The sequence below is a fragment of the Cottoperca gobio genome, chromosome 1 (assembly GCF_900634415.1).
Source record: "Cottoperca gobio chromosome 1, fCotGob3.1, whole genome shotgun sequence".
Taxonomy (NCBI): domain Eukaryota; kingdom Metazoa; phylum Chordata; class Actinopteri; order Perciformes; family Bovichtidae; genus Cottoperca; species Cottoperca gobio.
Genome location: NC_041355.1, coordinates 19,054,374 through 19,072,622, shown reverse-complemented (window position 1 = coordinate 19,072,622; position 18,249 = coordinate 19,054,374). Strand labels below are relative to the sequence as shown.

Sequence of the window (18,249 nt, the reverse complement as noted above, 5' to 3'; positions counted from 1 at the left end):
CATGTACATGCTGCTGGGTACAAATTGAGAATGTACTACAAATGTGTATTTAAGACAAATAAAGACATTAGTATGAGGAATTTACCAGACATAAATCATTTGATCAATCATTTATAAAAGTAGAAACCGCTTTAATTCTTTTATTTAAGAAAAAACAATGAATGAAAGAAGAAAAACTGCCATTAAGTAAACAATCCACATGAAAATAAGTCAGCATCAGCTCATATGCTTAATGAAACAATATGAGGGTAACAGTAACAATTAGATAGACATCTGTTTTAACTTGCTACAGGACAAAGTAAAGAGAAAACCTAGTGTGACAGTCCATTACACTAAAGAAAACTGAAATAGTGGTTAAATGGTATTAAAAGATTCACAACTCCGATGCACTGCTTCAGTGTTCAGAATAACACAAACCTCAAATCAATGCAACAATTAGAATACAACAGAATAAGTAAAATACTTTGAACTTAATAAAGACATGACTCTGGAATTAAAAAATAATACTTTTCCCCCACACACCAGCACATTCAGGCCCGTAGTGCAGCCTTAGTGTATGCTCGTATTCATTCTAACCAAATCCTAATACAGCGTCAACTAGCAAGAGACAACAGGAAGGATCCTCTGCTGCAGTGTTTGATAGACATGAACACACAAGAACTTTGTTGCTCCACGTTACGTGTTTGAGAGCAACTGTATGAGACTGTGGTAAGTGACCATCAAGGTTAAAAAAAATAAGCGGAAAAGTTCAAATGTTTAGTTGTATTAAAAAGTATGAAACAAAAGCCCTTACCCCTTTCGATATAATGCCTTCTCAAACCCTCAAACTCTTGGAGATGACAAGAGTAAAAACAAAGTTATACTGTGAGCACATTAAGTAGCACAAATTAACTCATTGCTTCCTTCTTATAATTCTACTTTCGGGGAGGAGGGCCTGTGGGAGGAGGGGGTGGAGAGGCAAAAGGGTAAGGCGGTTGCGCCATGATGCCTTTGAGCGCTGGCTGTGGTGGAGCAAAGGGGCGAGCCATCAGAGGCAGCGGCCCCCCTGATGATGGAGGAGCAGGAGGAGGCTGGTTAAACAGAACCTGCGGCTGGCTAGACTGACCCTGACCTCCACCGGACTGGCCCCCTCTGCGGGAGTTGTAGCCCCCGCTGTGACTCTGGTACTGATCTGAGCCAGAGTTGTAACTATTCCTGTGATCCTGGCTTCTGTAGGAGGAGGAGGTGGAGCGGTCTCCATCATGGTTGTTGCGGCCGCCACGGTTGAAGCCACTGCGGTTGTCTTTGCTGCCACCGCCGCTGCCACCGCCGCCGCCACGGGTCTGCATGCGGCGATCACAACCCCCCTGGTACATGTTGTTTGAGTTGTAGGAGCTGCTGCCACGGTAACGCATTCTGCTACCTGTGACAAACAACAAATATAATGTCAGCAATATTACAGAATGATGGACTGTGATATATTAAAGGAATACTTCACCTACAAAATGATCATTTGTTTATCACTCTGTCACAACTATGTAAAAACATGCAGTGTAATCCAACTCTTATTTATCCAGTCGATAGTAAACACAAGGGGATTAATTGAAATGATCATTTTGTGGGTGAAGTATTCCTGTGACAATTCTTCTTACTGCCTCCACCACGCCCTGAATCCACGAGCTGAAGCAGTTTGGGGTTGACAGCCTGCCGGGCCTCCGTCAGCACCCGGACAAGGTCTCGGGCCTGCCGCGAGTTCCCTGGGGTGAAGAAGGTGTAGGCAGTGCCCGTGTTGGTACTGCGGGCCGTACGTCCAATACGGTGCACATAATCCTCGGAGGAGTTTGGATAATCATAGTTGATGACGAACTTGATATCTTCCACATCTTTTACGGCATGGAGGAAAGGAAAAGGATGATAATGTCACGGGGGAGAAAAGCTTCGGGAGAAAGAATTAACCACTTTGATTCCACGTCAAGAGCTGACTGTTTGTATTTAAATAAATAATTACATTCACTAAGATATAACATATATTGTTGATAGAAATCTAAGCAAATAGAGTAACTTACCTGCTTTATCAGACACCGTGCAAAAACTCCACACATCCAAAAAATAATTTCAGTTAACCACCATTCTAACTGATTTCAATCCAATACAGTTCAACCTGGACTTGACTTCAGTCTTTTTGACTTTGAGCTGTACAGAAACCATGTTTCGGCTTCATAACCTTGACACCAATGTGATTACTGGTCAAAATGTTCTGTCTGTTTCTTATTACAGAAGACGTGGGGCTCGGACAGCACTGCTGATCAATAAGTCGACCTTTTGCCCTCCATCATGACAGAGGGAAGCCATTTCACCAACCGTGACCTACTGAATAACAGAATGACGATGTGCCGGTATAAAATGCTATTCTTTTGATTATAATGAGCACGGTGAAGGCAGCTGAATGTATGGTAAGCTCATGGAGGAGTTAAGAGAAAGGGCCGGTGAAGTACTTACCCCCGTCATGTTGTTTTTACAAAGGTAGTCAGTCCCCCCTGATCAGTCCTGGTTTATAGTGAGGGGCTGAGGGGGAGGGAGACAGGATTCATCCCTCACCTTCTGCACACACCAGCAACGTCAGACAGGAGCAGAACCGTTAAACACAACGGCTGGTTCTGTTGCTCTCTCGCTGCATTGCAGGACCCTCCTCAGACCCCGGCCAGGACTGGATCCAGACGAGCCCGTCTAACTCTCTCTCCCCTGTCTGTCTGCTTTTTTTTGGGACGGACCGATGGGCAGACATACAGGAACCTCAGGCTGCTCCCAAGGAAGGCTCGTTGGATTTAAAACTCTGACAATACTGGGCAGATGGATCTTAGTTACCCAAGAAGAATAAGAGGGCTTTAATTCGTCTAAAACTAGCCGAGCTTCTACTTAAACGTGACTGAGGGGGCAGGGACAGCAGCGCAGACAGTTACAGCTGCCGTGTGCTGCCACACCCTGAGAGGAGAAGAGGGGAAAAAAGAACAAGGATACCGTCATAGGGATTTTTTGGCAAGTCAAAGACACTTCACCCTTCCCCCCTTCTCACATGTATCCTGCCAACAAATAAAATAGCCATCATAGCCTTCCTGTTAAAGATAATTCAGCTGTCACTGTCCCACTCAAATGCATCCGCAAAAAATAACAATGTATCATTTTGCAGAATTGCAGCAATGGAACACAATGTATGATCTTATATGTGGAGGAGCAGGTAATATGAGCAGCATCTTCATTCATTTTGTACTGACACCATAAAAGGAGACGCAGGTGCGCAGGCTCTGCCCCACACGGCACTCCTCTCAGGCAGCGTGCCAAAGAGCCCCAGTTGAAGGAAGCTCTTTAACTGCAGTAACAAGAAACAGACTATAAACCCAGCAGGCTTGCAGCCTCCGTGCTTTACTGCACAGTTCAGGTTGTAAAGGTCAGGTTGTAATATCAAAGGAGATTCTTAAATATGATGTGCTAATCTTTTTCATTGTACATCACCACATGGATAATAACCCTCTTTGTCATTTTGTATTTGAAAGAAGATAGTACATACTTTACCAGCTGTATATTGTGGGAAAATCCTAGCGTGATACAAATATGAACAAACTGACTAGTGTCAGGTTGATTTTATGACAAAGACAGACAACTCTACGTTTAATGTTTTGCAAGAAATGCCTTTTGTTTTTACTCTATTTTATTGCCAGACTTTAGCTGGCCTCATCTGTAGTGTACTTACCTATCGGTCAACATAGTAGTTGCAGTTATATTGAAAACTTCAAGTAACTGTGGTGGCTTTTTACTTTCGTTACCTCATAAGTGAATAATACACTTAATGTTATTTATAGGAAAAATGTCATTCAAAAAAGAAAATGCAGTCATGTGAGAGATTATGCACATTAACAGTATGTGTGATCAGACATACCCAGACCACGAGAGGCCACATCGGTAGCAATCAGTATCGGAGCTTTACCACTGCGAAATTCTGTAGGATTAAACAAAATATTTGTGGGAATTAGACATGGAAAATATCATCTCTCACACTCAACTCAGGAGTTACTAAATGAAAGGAACTGTTTTTACTATTGTGAATTGTCCACTGGCCCCTCTGGTCATTCAGACGAACACCAGTTTAGATGGCAAAAGGATCTATAACAAAAGGCCGGAGGGAAGTGGCGGCACTGCTTCATTCTCACCTGCAAGTACCCAGTCTCTTTCTGGCTGGCTCTTGTCTCCATGGATACACATAGCTGGCCACCTAGAAAACAACCCACAGTGAAGCGTTAAGATTAGCAAAGACTATGATTAGCTTCTGTCTATCAAATATTTGCAAAATTCATCCTAGAACTACAGTCATCATCATGTTATGTCAAAACAGACTCATTTTCTCACCCGTCCCGCCTCATCCTCCTGGTAAGTTCATCACAGCGCTTCTTTGTCTCCACAAAGATGATGGTTTTGTTCTCTTTTTCAGCCATTATCTCCTCCATCAGCTGAAAGAGTCTGCAGACAGGGAGACAATAATAGCACATCAGTGGTACTTAGCTCAGTTTCAACTGTGTGAAAGGATAATAATAATAATAATAATAATAATAATAATAATAATAATAATAATACATTAAGACTTCTATAGCGCTTTTCTTGTAACTCAAAGACGCTTAAAGCTTTTGTTCTGCAACACTGTAAAATAGCAGATAATGACAGTCATGATGTAACGTCATTTTAAGTCAGATGTTTCCTCATTGGATATCCTTACTTCTGGTCCTTTTCATTATCCATGCAGACATCGACAATCTGCAGGATGTTGTGGTTGGCACTGAGTTCCAGAGCGCCAATATTAATCTGGACATGGTCCCTCAGGAAGTCCTCGGCAAGCTGCCGGACCTCCTTCGGCCAGGTTGCGCTCCACATCAGAGTCTGTCTATTAGGCTAAGAGGACGAGCGAGAGGAGAAATGCAACTGATTGAACTGAAAAACACCGCTATATTAATAATTCAAGGTGATCAGTTTTAATTCAGCAGCCAAGGTGACTGAACTTAACTGAGCCTACCCTGATTTGTTCGATTATCTTGCGAATCTGTGGCTCAAAGCCCATGTCCAGCATGCGGTCAGCCTCGTCCAGCACTAGGTAGGTGCAGCGCTGCAGGTTCGTTTTCCCGCTCTCCAAGAAGTCAATGAGGCGACCAGGTGTGGCGATACAGATCTCAACACCTACAGTCATACAAAATTAACATGTCAAAAACGATACACACATTATGAGATGCTTCAAGCAGATCATTTCACTAACAGTTGATCAGTTCAAGAAGATTAGCTCAAAACCTTCTGTATGATTAGTCCAATAATTACTGTCTGAACAGTCTATGACATCACAGGGAACTGCAGTGGGGGCTTACTGTGTGTGTGTGTGTGTGTGTGTGTGTGTGTGTGTGTGTGTGTGTGTGTGTGTGTGTGTGTGTGTGTGTGTGTGTGTGTGTGTGTGTGTGTGTGTGTGTGTGTGTGTGTGGTTTATTTACAAATCAGGATATAGCTCTGTGTTTTTCCATGAATTCATATGTTGTTCAATTATATCAACAACACTGTGCAAACAAAACATCAACATTAACTTAGTTCCCCACCCCAAAGCTGGGAAAGTACTAAAAATACACAAGTATATATTGAAAGGTATTTTTCATTGAAAAGGTTTTGAACTTCAAACTATTTTGAATAATCCATTGCATGCGCCTGTCATCTACAACCATACCCACCCCTCTCGAGGTCTCGAATCTGTGGTCCTTTGGGTGCTCCACCGTAGACACAGGTGCTTTTGATACGGGAAGATTTGCCATATTCATGTGCAACCTGTTGAACCTGCTGAGCCAGCTCTCTGGTTGGAGCAACCACAAGACACTATGAACAAAGGACGAAGACAAATGAGGAAGGTTATATTACTATTCCACACACTACGGTAATATGATTTAGACAAAACCCTATCCAATATAATACATATGGAATTTATTTGCACTCACAATTGGGCCGTCTCCCCTCTCCAGATAGGGCTGGTGGTTGATGTGCACAATAGCAGGAAGAAGATACTACAGGGAAACAAAACAAACACAAAAGACACCTAAATACTAATCCTACTATGGTGTCAAAAGGTCAAACCAATTCAGGTGTGCTGCTGTTCCTGTGTGCATTTGTTCCTGACTTTGCTTTATACATTTTAATTCTAAATTTACTTTAGTCTGTAAGTTTATAACTAAACATCCATTAAAGTATCATCATGCAGGATGATGGCCGGGCAGCCTTACAGCCAGAGTCTTTCCAGAGCCAGTCTGTGCGATCCCCACCATGTCCCTGCCACTCAGGGCCACAGGGAAGCCCTGAGACTGGATCGCTGTTGGCTCCTTGAAGTTCTGCTGTATCAGCACATCGATCACATACTCTGACAGAAGAAAGAGGGAGACAATAGACAAGATAGTTACATTGCTGGACTGGTACTTGGGTTTCCCACCACTATCAGTATATATTGTGTTCTTGTAAACACACCACTAGTCCTTGTAAGACACATTTTACTAAACACATTTAGACCAGTTGTGTTGATTTAATTAAACTGACCACGTAAGGGGCTTCAAAACAAATAAATGCATTTTGAAGCCCCCATATACTGGAGTGTGTGACAGATATATTGTATATGCTAATCTTTCACAGAGATTAAACATTATAGTTTGTATAATGAATATTTTACTGACGAGGAAACTGCGCCTGATGAAAAGAGGGGATCGCCTTTGGACAGTTAGAGCCTCTGACGGTGATCTCCTTCTTCCTGCGAAACTCTTCCAGGTCATACTGGATATAACAGAGAAAGAGACGGGGGGAAAAAAAGAAAAACATACAAATTATTAATATCTTTGTTCATATCTACATTATATCAGGCATGACTAATTAATAAGGGGTTTAAAGGTTCAATGTGTAATTCTGAGCCACCTGCTCCAAAGAAATACAGGCAGTATTTCACCTCTAAACTGGGTCCATACAATCTCTAATGTTCATATTTTAGTTGTAGTAGTTTGGCATATTTATTGTATTCTAATTTATTCTTTATATTGTGTATTACATTTACTCCTGTGTAATGCCTGTCAGTCAGTCAGCAGGGCAACAATACCAAGGTTCAACCAAACTGCTGAAACTGTGGAAATACTTTGTCTGAACATTTCATGTAGGTTTAATGATTCACTAATAGTTTGCGATAGTGAGGGAGAGAGTGTAAAATAAATATTTACCTGACTCATGTGTTGGACCTCAGGGTGTTCAGCGTAGAAATTCTTTTCAAATTTTGGCAGATCATCCAGGTTCCACTTCTTCTTGCGTAGACGATCACCTGGATTTCCAAACTTCATTGGTGGGGGTCCACTGCGACCGCTCATGGCTCCAAACCGTGGCCTGAGCGGTAAGGGTCAAGAGATAATGAGCACCAGGGTCTACTTAGGTCATGCCAATGGGACTGTCAATTTTCAACATTTGCTGTGTCAACTCTGCAGTTACTGCCTTCACCAAAGAGGTCATGTGATGATATATTTATATCTGTATTTTAGGTTCTCTTTGATCAACGTATTTAGGGCTGAATCCACATGCCCAGACTTCACTGTACTTTCAGAATTATTAAAAGACTAAAACGGCAATTCTGTATTTCACCAAGTCCACAAAAGGGAATTAAGTTTGAATCTAAATGTAATACAAAATATATGTGTGTGTAATTATGTGGTGACGTTAAGTACTGCAGTAAAGGCATACGCCGAGAACTAATCATTTGCATTGTTCGCTATACTGTCCAATTTATGTGTTCTAATGTGCAGAGTCAGATACACAATCGTCCCAAAATAAGAAATAAACCAATTAGTGTAATGCTTTTCAGTTATATTGCCAGAGAGTACGCTCAGCTCAGTCTGCAGGTCTGGAGGGTTTAACGATATAGATCATTATATAGTTGATATAACTATGATGATATTCACACTCGTGTAGAAGAAAAAAACTAATATTGGTGACCAGTGAACGTTTGTGCTTCAGTCGACAGACTTTAGTGACAACGTGAACTTTACCAAGTGAAATGTTTAGAGTGACAGTAACTACAAACTGGAGTGGGGCCTTGTGCAGATTTGAGCCTCACCGAGTAGCATTTACCCAGAAAATCACAACAACAGCAGCCATGGCTGTGGGCTAAACGTCATGTAGAGTCTAAACAATATATAACTAATGCTATTGCTTGTTTCCATATATTAACTACAAACTTACCTGTCTCGTCCATGGTCTCTGTCTCCATAAGAGGAACCGCCTCTCATGTTTGCGAAGAAAGTCAACTATCCTCTCCGCAAAATGTGTAAGTAACGTAAGCTTTAACGCGTAACACCGTTTTGTTTTCGCTGTGCGCTGTTAGAAACGGCAAAATAGGCGCAATTTAATCTGGCAAAACTGTATGAGACGATATTTCGACGATAATTACGTTTAGCGCTACATACAGAGTTTGGTAAACAATTGTTGTATGCGTCACAAACCTCCCTGCCCTCTTTAGCGACGTAATTCCAACTAGTCATTCTACGTAGCTCTCCTTTGACTGAACGGACACTACGTACAAATGTTCGCTTAGTAGTAATGGTGAATTTGATCCGCGCACACATTCGTGCTTTTTAACGGTTGGTGGCGGTGTGTCAGAAATGGTGAGCTTTTCACCTGAAACAGAGAAGAAGACGGCCACAGGAAGTGGACGGATGGGCCGTTTTCCTTAAACATCCATGGGAGGGACTTGCAGCAGTTACTGCAATATGTGCAGTTTTAATATAAGATATTAAGCCATAAACATATACATTATCTGGCCTTTATAATAGTATGATAACCAGCTGATTTTTAAGTGCTTGCTTAAAGAAATGCCGTTGTTAATTCAAAATAGAGGACTTGACCGCATTACCTCGACAGGGGAACTGTTCGACAAACATCCACATTTACAGGTAAGTTTCCAGAAAGTGTGGCTAAATTTAGCTTGCTGAGAAACCGTCAGCTGTTAACAGTACTTTTCTGTAAGTCAGTACTTTATGAGATACTGGTTAAAGCGGAATGGTAATTTACATGTGCATGAAGAGGATTTGGGCGTGACAGTTGATGGCAGATGCAAATCGGTCAAGGAAATCAACCTGTGACGTTGTTATGTGTTGCATCTAAGACGTGTACTAATTGTAAATTCCTAGCGTGTGACAAAAATAACAGTTAAAAAAACTACTAAACAAGAAATGGGAATAAAAGACACCCGATACTTAAATGTCAAATGTTTGAAACTTCTGCCTGGTCTTTGTGGAAAATAATTTTGACATATAAGTATCGTGTGTTTTTATATAGCAATCCAGTTAGTCCTTACTTGTATCACTTGAAAGATAAGGGGTAGGCTACATTTGTCTTCTCTATCACAACTATCTAACTGAATTTTGTTGTCAAATAATAATTATATTAATAATAATAATTATATTAATAATAATAATAATAATAATAAGACCAATAAGGTAAAATATAAAGGTTTAAAATATGTGAAGTAACACTAATGAATAGCAGAACCTGATTGTGTTTTGGTTTCAATGTGACAAATCCTTTTTTAAGTAATACATTTTATTTTTACTCTTCTTTCACAGGAAAATGCAAGAACATTTCGCTCCATGCCACTTGTTGATGTCGACCCAAAGTGCCTCTTGTATGTCCAACAAAGAGAGTTTGCTGCAACAACACCAGCAGACAGTAAGTAAAGCCTCAACCCTCTCTTTTCTCAGCTCACCCAAAGGTTATTGTGAATTATATAGACGTGTTGCTATGAAAAACTAGACAAATGTACCCTCAGGTTTGGTGACAGTCCCTTTTAAAACGGTTCAGCCACAATACATGTTTTGTATTTTTCAAATAAGGAGCCCTTGGGGCTGTTTCTTGAATGGACTGTTTGGTATGACATCCTTGAATCACAACATTTGTTAGCCTCTAACTAACTCCCAGATAGTACTCTAGGTTAACCATTCTGGATCATAATAATAATAATACATGTGTTTTGTCTTCCCTTTTACAGACTCTGTTTCAGTAATTGGATCTGGTGATGCCACCACCTGCCATTTGGTTGTGCTGCGACACACCGGTAACCTTCCTTTCATTAGATTCACACTGTGTGCCTCATTCTGCCTGTATATATAGTTGGAAATTACATTTTTAATGTCTGCCATGACCTATTATGTTTTAGGAAGTGGAGCTGTTTGCCTTGCTCACTGCGATGGTTCCTGCACCTGGTCTGAAGTCCCGCTCATTGTGAAAGCTGTGACATCACTGAGTAACGTCAGTAAGGAGGGCAGGTACGACACACACACAAAAACACGCACATCCTATTCAGATGTTCTTTATTTACTTTTACTTTGCTTTTCCGTTATGCAGACTGGAGCTCCATCTTTTCGGGGGATTTTGCGACGAGTCAAAAACCTCCCATAAACTCAGCCTTAACATACTGGGTATAGTCTTTCAGATGACTTTGTGTCTCATTGTAATATTATGCTGGCAGAGTTTGAGCTTTGTAACACTTCTAAAGACTTCTTTCTACTTTACAGCAGCGTTCCAGAAACAGAAAGAAGATGTTCATCTGGAAACATGTTGCATCACAGGTAACTTTGTGACTTGTTTACTATTGTTTCGAAACATTCTACCAGCCACAACTTCATGCAATTAACCCTTCTGTTCTCTGTTTTTGTAGAAATGAATGACATTGTTGTTGATGGAAATCATAGTCCTGTAGTATATGGAGTAGGTAAGTGATGAATATGCTACAAAGTGAGGGCAATGCTTTAATGGCATGTGACCTCCAATATATTGTGTGTGTGTGTGTGTGTGTGTGTGTGTGTGTGTGTGTGTGTGTGTGTGTGTGTGTGTGTGTGTGTGTGTGTGTGTGTGTGTGTGTGTGTGTGTGTGTGTGTGTTCTGCACAGGTGTAAATGTTAAGACGGGGGATGTGTTCCCTTCGTCATTCACTCATAAAGGCCCTGCAGAGGAGCTGCGGTCAGCAAGGACCTTCACTGGAGGACAGGTACTTCAAGATATAACATGTTGTTTTCTATGTGTGCCACAAAAACTGTTTAATTTTAAGTCTCTTATTTCATGCATAAGTATTTTTATGAGATTACAAACAAATAACTGATTTCCCCTTAAATTAATAATGTGGTTATTGTTTTAGTTAATAGAACTAAAAGGATACAATTAGAGCTGCAACAATTAGTCGATTGACAGAAATATTATTGGCAACTATTTTGATAATTGTTAAAGTAATCTTTTTCTTGGTGTATATCAGTGTATTGGTGTACACTGAATATTTTTCATTTTATAAATTAAACTATAAAATGATCTGCAGATTAATCAATAATGAAAATAATTGTTATTTACAGCCATAGACACAATGTTAGTGCAAAGATAAAAATATCAATGTGTTTTTTCTTACAGATGGCAGATATATACGACTCAAGTCGAGGGCTTGTTAAAATCGGCCCTTGCAATTGGTCTCCAAATCTGGATATTGGCTTCTGGTTGTCACAAGATGATGACACAATTTTAAAGGTATGTAGAAGTAATTAGCCCTATAAAGATAATCTACTACATTCTTTGTTTTTTTATATTTTCTTACCTACAATGGCCCTAATACGCTGTTGTACTTCTGTTATGTCTCAAACACTCTCTGTGTGAGTGTAAGCAGCAGTGACATAATCCAGACTTTGACTCTGGTATTTCTCTCTCATGCACAGTACCTGTCCACCTCTCCGATGGCTGAGCCTCCACACTTCGTCCAGCACATGAAGACCACCATCCAGTTCCTTCTAGAACACCCCAGCTCTGATAGCTTGTTCCCCGGAGGTCAGCCACAGCTCTACCACAGGACTGAGAGGGGGGACTGGGAGAGGGCTGTCCAGTCATAGAGCCCTTCTCCTTTCTCTCATTGGACTTTTACATGGAACCTGACTGTTTTTGCCTCTCAGCTCAATGGAAACACTGTGGTCCATCTACTCGCTGTCTGCTTTTTGTTCATCGTGTCTTAACGTGGAGGTAGCCCCCGGCTGGAACCAAACTGTATGTATGGTGAATGGCTCTCCTGGCTCATCTGGCTGGTCCAGTAGAGAGAGCAGAGGAGGTACAAGTGATGCTGTTCATGCCTGTAACAGTTCATTTTTCCGCTCTATAACATCTGCTGTGTCGCAGTAAGTCAACATTAATGTCCTACTATGCTTGGCTGTTTGGATTATCGAAGGAAATAAATAACATTGTTGTCTTATGATCCGTTTATAAACCTTACTTATCCTTTTGTAGCCCAAATACTACGGTTGCATTTTTTCCAAAGCATTTATTTTCCCTATTCATTTCCTACCTTGTATTCATCCATTGTTCAGGTTACAGTCAATCGACTTGTAGAATTCAAACTTCATTCAATTGCCTTTATATTTTTCAGTTGGTTAATGTTTTCAGTCACTGGGTTAGTTTTGAGTCTTAACAAACCAATCCATTTCTGGGAGGAATTCAATCAATCTAAAACTAAACTTATATATGCTTTGGAAATGTATGCACGGGCGAAAAATGTAAAACCACATGTATGATCTAAAGCCTGACCTACTGTAATAATTACAGGTGGGGAACTTGCTCCAACAACATTGACGAATATGTTTATCTTGGCGCTTTGTTTAAAACATTGAAGAGTATAATAATAATTACTACGCTCTGCATTGTGGAAGAGTTGAGCAAAGTTAATTTTTCTCTACAAATGCACCTTCCAGATGAGAATGGAATATGATATTTCATCACATACTCTACATACTGCTGTATACTTGCCCATGAATCTGTATGTTTTAGGAACCTGCATGAGTAAATGTGTATAGTAATCTGCAAGGGATAATATCAATTCTTGTCAAACGCAACACAATATGAGTTTACTAGATTTAGTCTTTTTTTGAAATTGTTCATATGAAAACAACACCATATACTGTATAAGGCCTTTTCATCAGTTGTGTTATCCAGACGGTTGCAAGGTGCTTAAAGCATTCAATGCAACCAGTTGCAACTTGTGAACACACTGTATCTGTTACTAAATAAATGTAAACTGTCAAATTGTGTTTTTAATTGGTCATGTCTTTGTTTTGTGTTCAGAGAGAATGAATCTGAAATTGTGTCAATAGAAGAATAGAGGTTTTGCCAACTACTTGGTCCAATGCCTTTTGAGAACATTGTCATTAGTGGGTATTACTACATATCATTGTACGGGATGATAGTCCATCGACTGATAAATAACAAGAAGTAACGTTACAGAAATGCCAAAGTCTAGGAATTTAGAAACCGTGTCTCTATTATGTCGTTTGTGACGCAATCAGGGAGCACTGACTAAGCTTAATTTATATACCGTGTGCCATTGTGAACATATCTTGGCAACAAATGTAAGTGATCCATATAACAAATGTTTTGTTTATGTAAAGGAATGAATCTGCTTACATATCTTTATCAGATTTTTAAAACGATGAAATATCAATATCAGTATTAGCCTCACAAATCCTGTAATAGTCAGTAAGGTATTTGATGCACCTGTTACATGGCAGACAGGTAGGTGTCTAGGTGACTCTAAATACCTATTGTCCTTCCTGTAAATTCACTCATTTTGCCACCACTGAGAGTAACATGGTGGATTTAAACAAGGCTTAATTTCACTGAAGCTGTCCCTGATGCGCCGGATAACCATGTCTATGGTGATAGTACTTTTTTTCACAGCAACACCAGATCACCTCAGGTAGCTGACACGTAGGTCCAGGTACTGTGTCAGGTTGGGCTCCCGTGGCTGCTCAGGGTTTGCTGCTCCGCCCTTAACTGTGTAACCTACTGGGATTCTTTTTACGTAAAAAGAGGCGTGGTAGTTTTACGCAGAGTGAGTCCACCCGACTGGTAGTGGACTGGCAGGTCCCGTGCCGGGTGTTGGATGGTGCATAACAAGCAAGTGTCCTGTCTGAGATTATATGACTTTACAACGTTCAGTATAGGTTACGAGAAACACGGATATTGTCTTCAAAGCCTTGTGAGCCTTTTCCATCGAGATCCGGACGGAGATCAATGTTCGTGATGCCGCGGAGATATTCAGACAGATGCCGGCCGGTGTAATTTGTCACATTTAGCTTTAAACATTTAGCGAACACCATATTTCATTCCGCGGAGCGACAGTAACGGTACAATAATGCGACAGGCGTTTTTGAGACATGTCCGTCGGTATCCGTGGGTCACTAACGTCACTCTGTACGGCTGTCTGTTCGCGGGAGGTGACTCCGTGCACCAGTGGTTCTCGCGCAGGGAGGAAATGGATTGGACACACACACGGAACGTCGCCGTGGTCGCTTTCGGTTTCCATGGTAACTTTAATTTCTTCTGGATGCGGTTCCTGGAGCGGAGTTTTCCCGGTAACTCCGTCCGCATGGTGCTGAGGAAGCTGCTCCTGGACCAGACCACAGCGGCACCGCTGGCTACCAGCGTCTTCTACACAGGTCAGTGCCGGGTAGTGGGACGGCAGGCCGGGGCAGGACAGCTGCTGCTCCGGGCCCACTGAGAGCCGGCCGGGCAGTCAATGGTTAACCTCAAAACAGATCGCATATCTGACAATTTGCAACCTGACCCCAAGGTCCTGTCAGAGCTCTTCTCGTGCAGTGTAAACATCAGCAGTTGATCATTGTCCTGTGAAACATACATTGACTAGCAGAGGTCACATGAAAGTCATCACTGAGCAGATTATATGCTCCAAGCAGATGACCTTACATCACATAAACATACCAAAAGCCTATAGTTAAATGTTGTTGCTTCAAACTCCCAGGCAGTGCACAATAAGAGTACTGTACATTATAATTAACTAAATAAACAAAAAAACATTTGAAAATATACCAACATGCCCAAGATATACAAAATAGTAAACACATACAAGATTGTAAATATAGTTAAAAGTAAGAAGTGAAAGTAAAACGTGAAAGTGCAGATCAAGTGGCAACAGTAGCCTTTGTAAAAGGTAGTATTGCAGGTATACACACAGATGAATGTCTTTGGGTATGTAATCTTCCAATAGTTTATTATTTAGATTTAATAGTCTGTTGTTAATAAAACTTGGAGGACATGAAACTCCCAACATCAGGATTGTGGGCTGTGGATGTGGATGTGGGCTTTCATTCAAATACAAACAAGTACATGGATGACCAAGGAAAAAAGCTTTGTTTTAAGTCAAATCTTATAGATTTACTGTCGAAAACCAAAGCAGCAAACTACATTCAAATGATCGGTTACTTTATAAATGCTTAATCCAAAATTTGTACACGCTGTTGTTGTACTGCTAATGTTTTGCAAGAGAATGTGTTGCAATATTTGTGCCAGTGTATCAATAACACAGCTTGTTAAACATGACATGACATAATGCCATAACACCGGACCCCCACACATTTCCCCCCCCGGGCGCTGATAATATAATAGCTGTCCACTGCTCCTAATACTAGGATGGGTTAAATGCAGAGTCTGCATTTCACTGTGTGTGCTGTGTACCTGTGTGTGATCATTAGAAGAGGATTCAAAACCCTCCATTTTTCTTGTATCTTCAAAGTCCACTTTCCCTGTCTGACTATTAACCTTCCATCAGTTCAATCATTTTCCAGCTGAGACAATGAACTGTCATCACTCTTGTTTTTCACCCAGGTGTCAGCTTCTTGGAGGGCAAAGATGACATCTTTGAAGACTGGAGAGAAAAATTCCTGAATACATATAAGGTGAGCAGGAGCAGAGACGGGCTGTCACAGCATGTTCGTCTCGCTGGCTCCTTCGAGCGCTTCCGTTGGAAATGTATTGCAAAGTGTGACATGTTTTGACAGTTTTGTGCTTGTTTCTGTTTATCTCTCTTTTCAGACCGGGCTAATGTTCTGGCCATTTATGCAGGTAAATATTAACATCTTCAATACACACCATGGAGAATATATAGTGAAGAGCATGTAAGATCAAAGGTCTGCTCACAGCTCACATCCTCGTGGTTAACCTGATGTGTAGGGGACCTATTAAAATCTTCAATTTCCTCATACATCCATTATTTCCATCGCTGTTATATGTGATACATTTTGAAAGACAGACCTGCAGAATTATTAGATCTATGCCAAATATTATAATAACTGCAAAGCAAAGGCTGAATACTGTATTTTTGTGACATCTCAACAATACTTGCATAGGAATGATTTATTTTTAGAAAGTACTCCACAGAAATAAATCTGAATTATTTATTGATATGAAATATACCATCTCAATGACATAAATATCCAATAATCATTATCCGTCTCTCCCAGTTTCTGAACTTTGCCTTGGTGCCTCTGTACTTGCGGACCCCGTTCACCGGCTGCTGCGCCTTCGTCTGGGCCACCTTCCTCTGCTTCTCGCGACAGAGCGGTGACGGCACAGCCGCTGCCGCTCTGGCATGGATGTTCCCTCCTAAAGAGGGTGAAGCAGAATCCACAAAGGAGAAAATTGACTCTGAGGTTCAGATAGATGCTTCCAAAGAGGGACCAGTAGCATCTAACCGTACTCAGAACTGAAGTATGTTTTCAAATTTCGAACAAGAGAGTCCCCGTGTTTAATTGGACCACATTTAAGGATCCTTGAGGACTTCTATGTCTGGGAAGGACGCTGTGAAGATGGGAACGTCTCAGGTTGACGTTCCACGTTCCTCAGCTGTACATCTAAAATCTGGATTGAAAGTGGAGAAGAGTTCATTCCACAATGTGGAGTGGCAGTTAATTTATTAGCTTAGACTTTTTACTTCATAAAATTAGGCAAATTTCAAAACAAGTCTTTAAATATCACTCTCTTCATTAACACAGGTGCTAAGACTGTGCCTGATCTCTGAGGACTTTCTGCCTGGGTTCCTGTTTACAGTGCTAAGTACACAGGCACACAGGTACCAACAATCCATTTTAAATATGTATTTTTTTAAAACTCTAAAACATATCTGAAAATACATTTTTGATTTCCACATGTTCAACCATTGGCCCTTTACATAATGAGAAACTACTTAAGATTACTTTGAGTTTGTCGAATGATTGACGAAGGTTGTCTCAAACATCCATTTACTTGAATGTGGAAATGCTGCCTGTTGTACTTTATGTTAATGTGATACTGTGGAGTGTGCTCTATTTTTTATCTCTTGGCACCATTTACTAATTTTATTTATAATTATATAATTTATCATTATAATTTATTTAAATATTACTTTATATATTTCCTTGCTGGCAGTGAGTCTTGAAATGTCAGATGCCTCCACCCAGCACTTTTCTATAGAGGTCATTTTTAAAAATAACTCAGTACAAGAGCTGACAGTTATTCCTATATATAGAATTGAAAGGGTTTAGGGCAAACGTCTCTCTCCTGTCTCACATAATTATCAAAAAACAAACATTTTATTCACTTGTGTTCCTTTGTTTTACGGAAATCCGTGGTGTCACAGAACATGTCTAATAGTTTCCTGATGTATTTGATTCTAATATGGAGTTAAAGTAGCATATGCAAGACATGCTGTGTGATTATATTATTTGATCTGTCTCACAGAACTGAATTAATACTGTGAATAACATTAATAATACGACAAATTGGAATGCAGAAAAATCTATCTACTGTGTGATCATTTAAATTGCATCCTTAAGTATACTAACTTATTATTAGTTTAAATCAAATCAATGTGAATATTCCTTTTGTTTATTTCAGCAACTGAGCACTGGCTAATATTATAAACTCATTCAAAGATTTGTGAACTGACATTTCTTTCTCTATCTTATTGATGTGTTTTGATATCACTAAGAAGCGTCAGTATTGTTGACTGTACTGAACAAATGATTAGATCACATTTTGCACGAAAGTTGCACTAACTGGTAGAGATAAATATATTTTGTGTTGAATAAATTGTAAACATCGTCTGATTGTGTGTTTATCAGAAATCTATTATTACTGACCTTGGGTGACACGCTTTAACATTCTATATTGTACAACAGTTTTCTTATGCTCAATCTTGATCTGACATATTGCAAGTACCTCTGATATTTTGCTGTCAGAGGTACACCCTGGGTGTGTTTAGGCGTGTGTTCAGACAGAGATATTACTCATTCCTCTGTATTACTCAACTGCAGCTCTGTCTCCATCTCTTGAGGGAATATATTGAGCACAACACGTACTTTGAAACGGCCTCCCTGCTGCT

The 18,249-nt window shown here is 40.3% G+C and overlaps 3 protein-coding genes across 3 annotated transcripts; 2 read left to right on the top strand and 1 right to left on the bottom strand.

Moving 5' to 3' along the window:
* Window positions 1–126: 126 nt before the first annotated feature.
* Window positions 127–8,556, bottom strand: ddx17 (DEAD-box helicase 17). The gene is made up of 13 exons (XM_029455108.1): window positions 8,257–8,556; window positions 7,248–7,407; window positions 6,717–6,813; window positions 6,276–6,409; window positions 5,994–6,059; window positions 5,733–5,874; window positions 5,039–5,199; window positions 4,745–4,917; window positions 4,381–4,491; window positions 4,185–4,246; window positions 3,914–3,973; window positions 1,632–1,862; window positions 127–1,402 (listed from the first exon to the last, which is right to left on the bottom strand). The coding sequence occupies exons 1-13, from the start codon at window positions 8,301–8,303 to the stop codon at window positions 915–917; spliced, it is 1,932 nt and encodes a 643-aa protein (XP_029310968.1). The 5' UTR covers window positions 8,304–8,556; the 3' UTR covers window positions 127–914.
* A 6-nt stretch (window positions 8,557–8,562) lies between these two features.
* On the top strand, window positions 8,563–13,123 carry ntan1 (N-terminal asparagine amidase). The gene is made up of 10 exons (XM_029455234.1): window positions 8,563–8,966; window positions 9,639–9,741; window positions 10,061–10,126; window positions 10,229–10,337; window positions 10,417–10,490; window positions 10,587–10,640; window positions 10,730–10,783; window positions 10,961–11,058; window positions 11,469–11,582; window positions 11,768–13,123. The coding sequence occupies exons 1-10, from the start codon at window positions 8,886–8,888 to the stop codon at window positions 11,936–11,938; spliced, it is 924 nt and encodes a 307-aa protein (XP_029311094.1). The 5' UTR covers window positions 8,563–8,885; the 3' UTR covers window positions 11,939–13,123.
* An 800-nt stretch (window positions 13,124–13,923) lies between these two features.
* Window positions 13,924–17,969, top strand: LOC115010631 (mpv17-like protein). Its single transcript, XM_029435309.1, has 4 exons — window positions 13,924–14,530; window positions 15,717–15,787; window positions 15,924–15,953; window positions 16,352–17,969. The coding sequence occupies exons 1-4, from the start codon at window positions 14,227–14,229 to the stop codon at window positions 16,595–16,597; spliced, it is 651 nt and encodes a 216-aa protein (XP_029291169.1). The 5' UTR covers window positions 13,924–14,226; the 3' UTR covers window positions 16,598–17,969.
* Window positions 17,970–18,249: the final 280 nt, after the last annotated feature.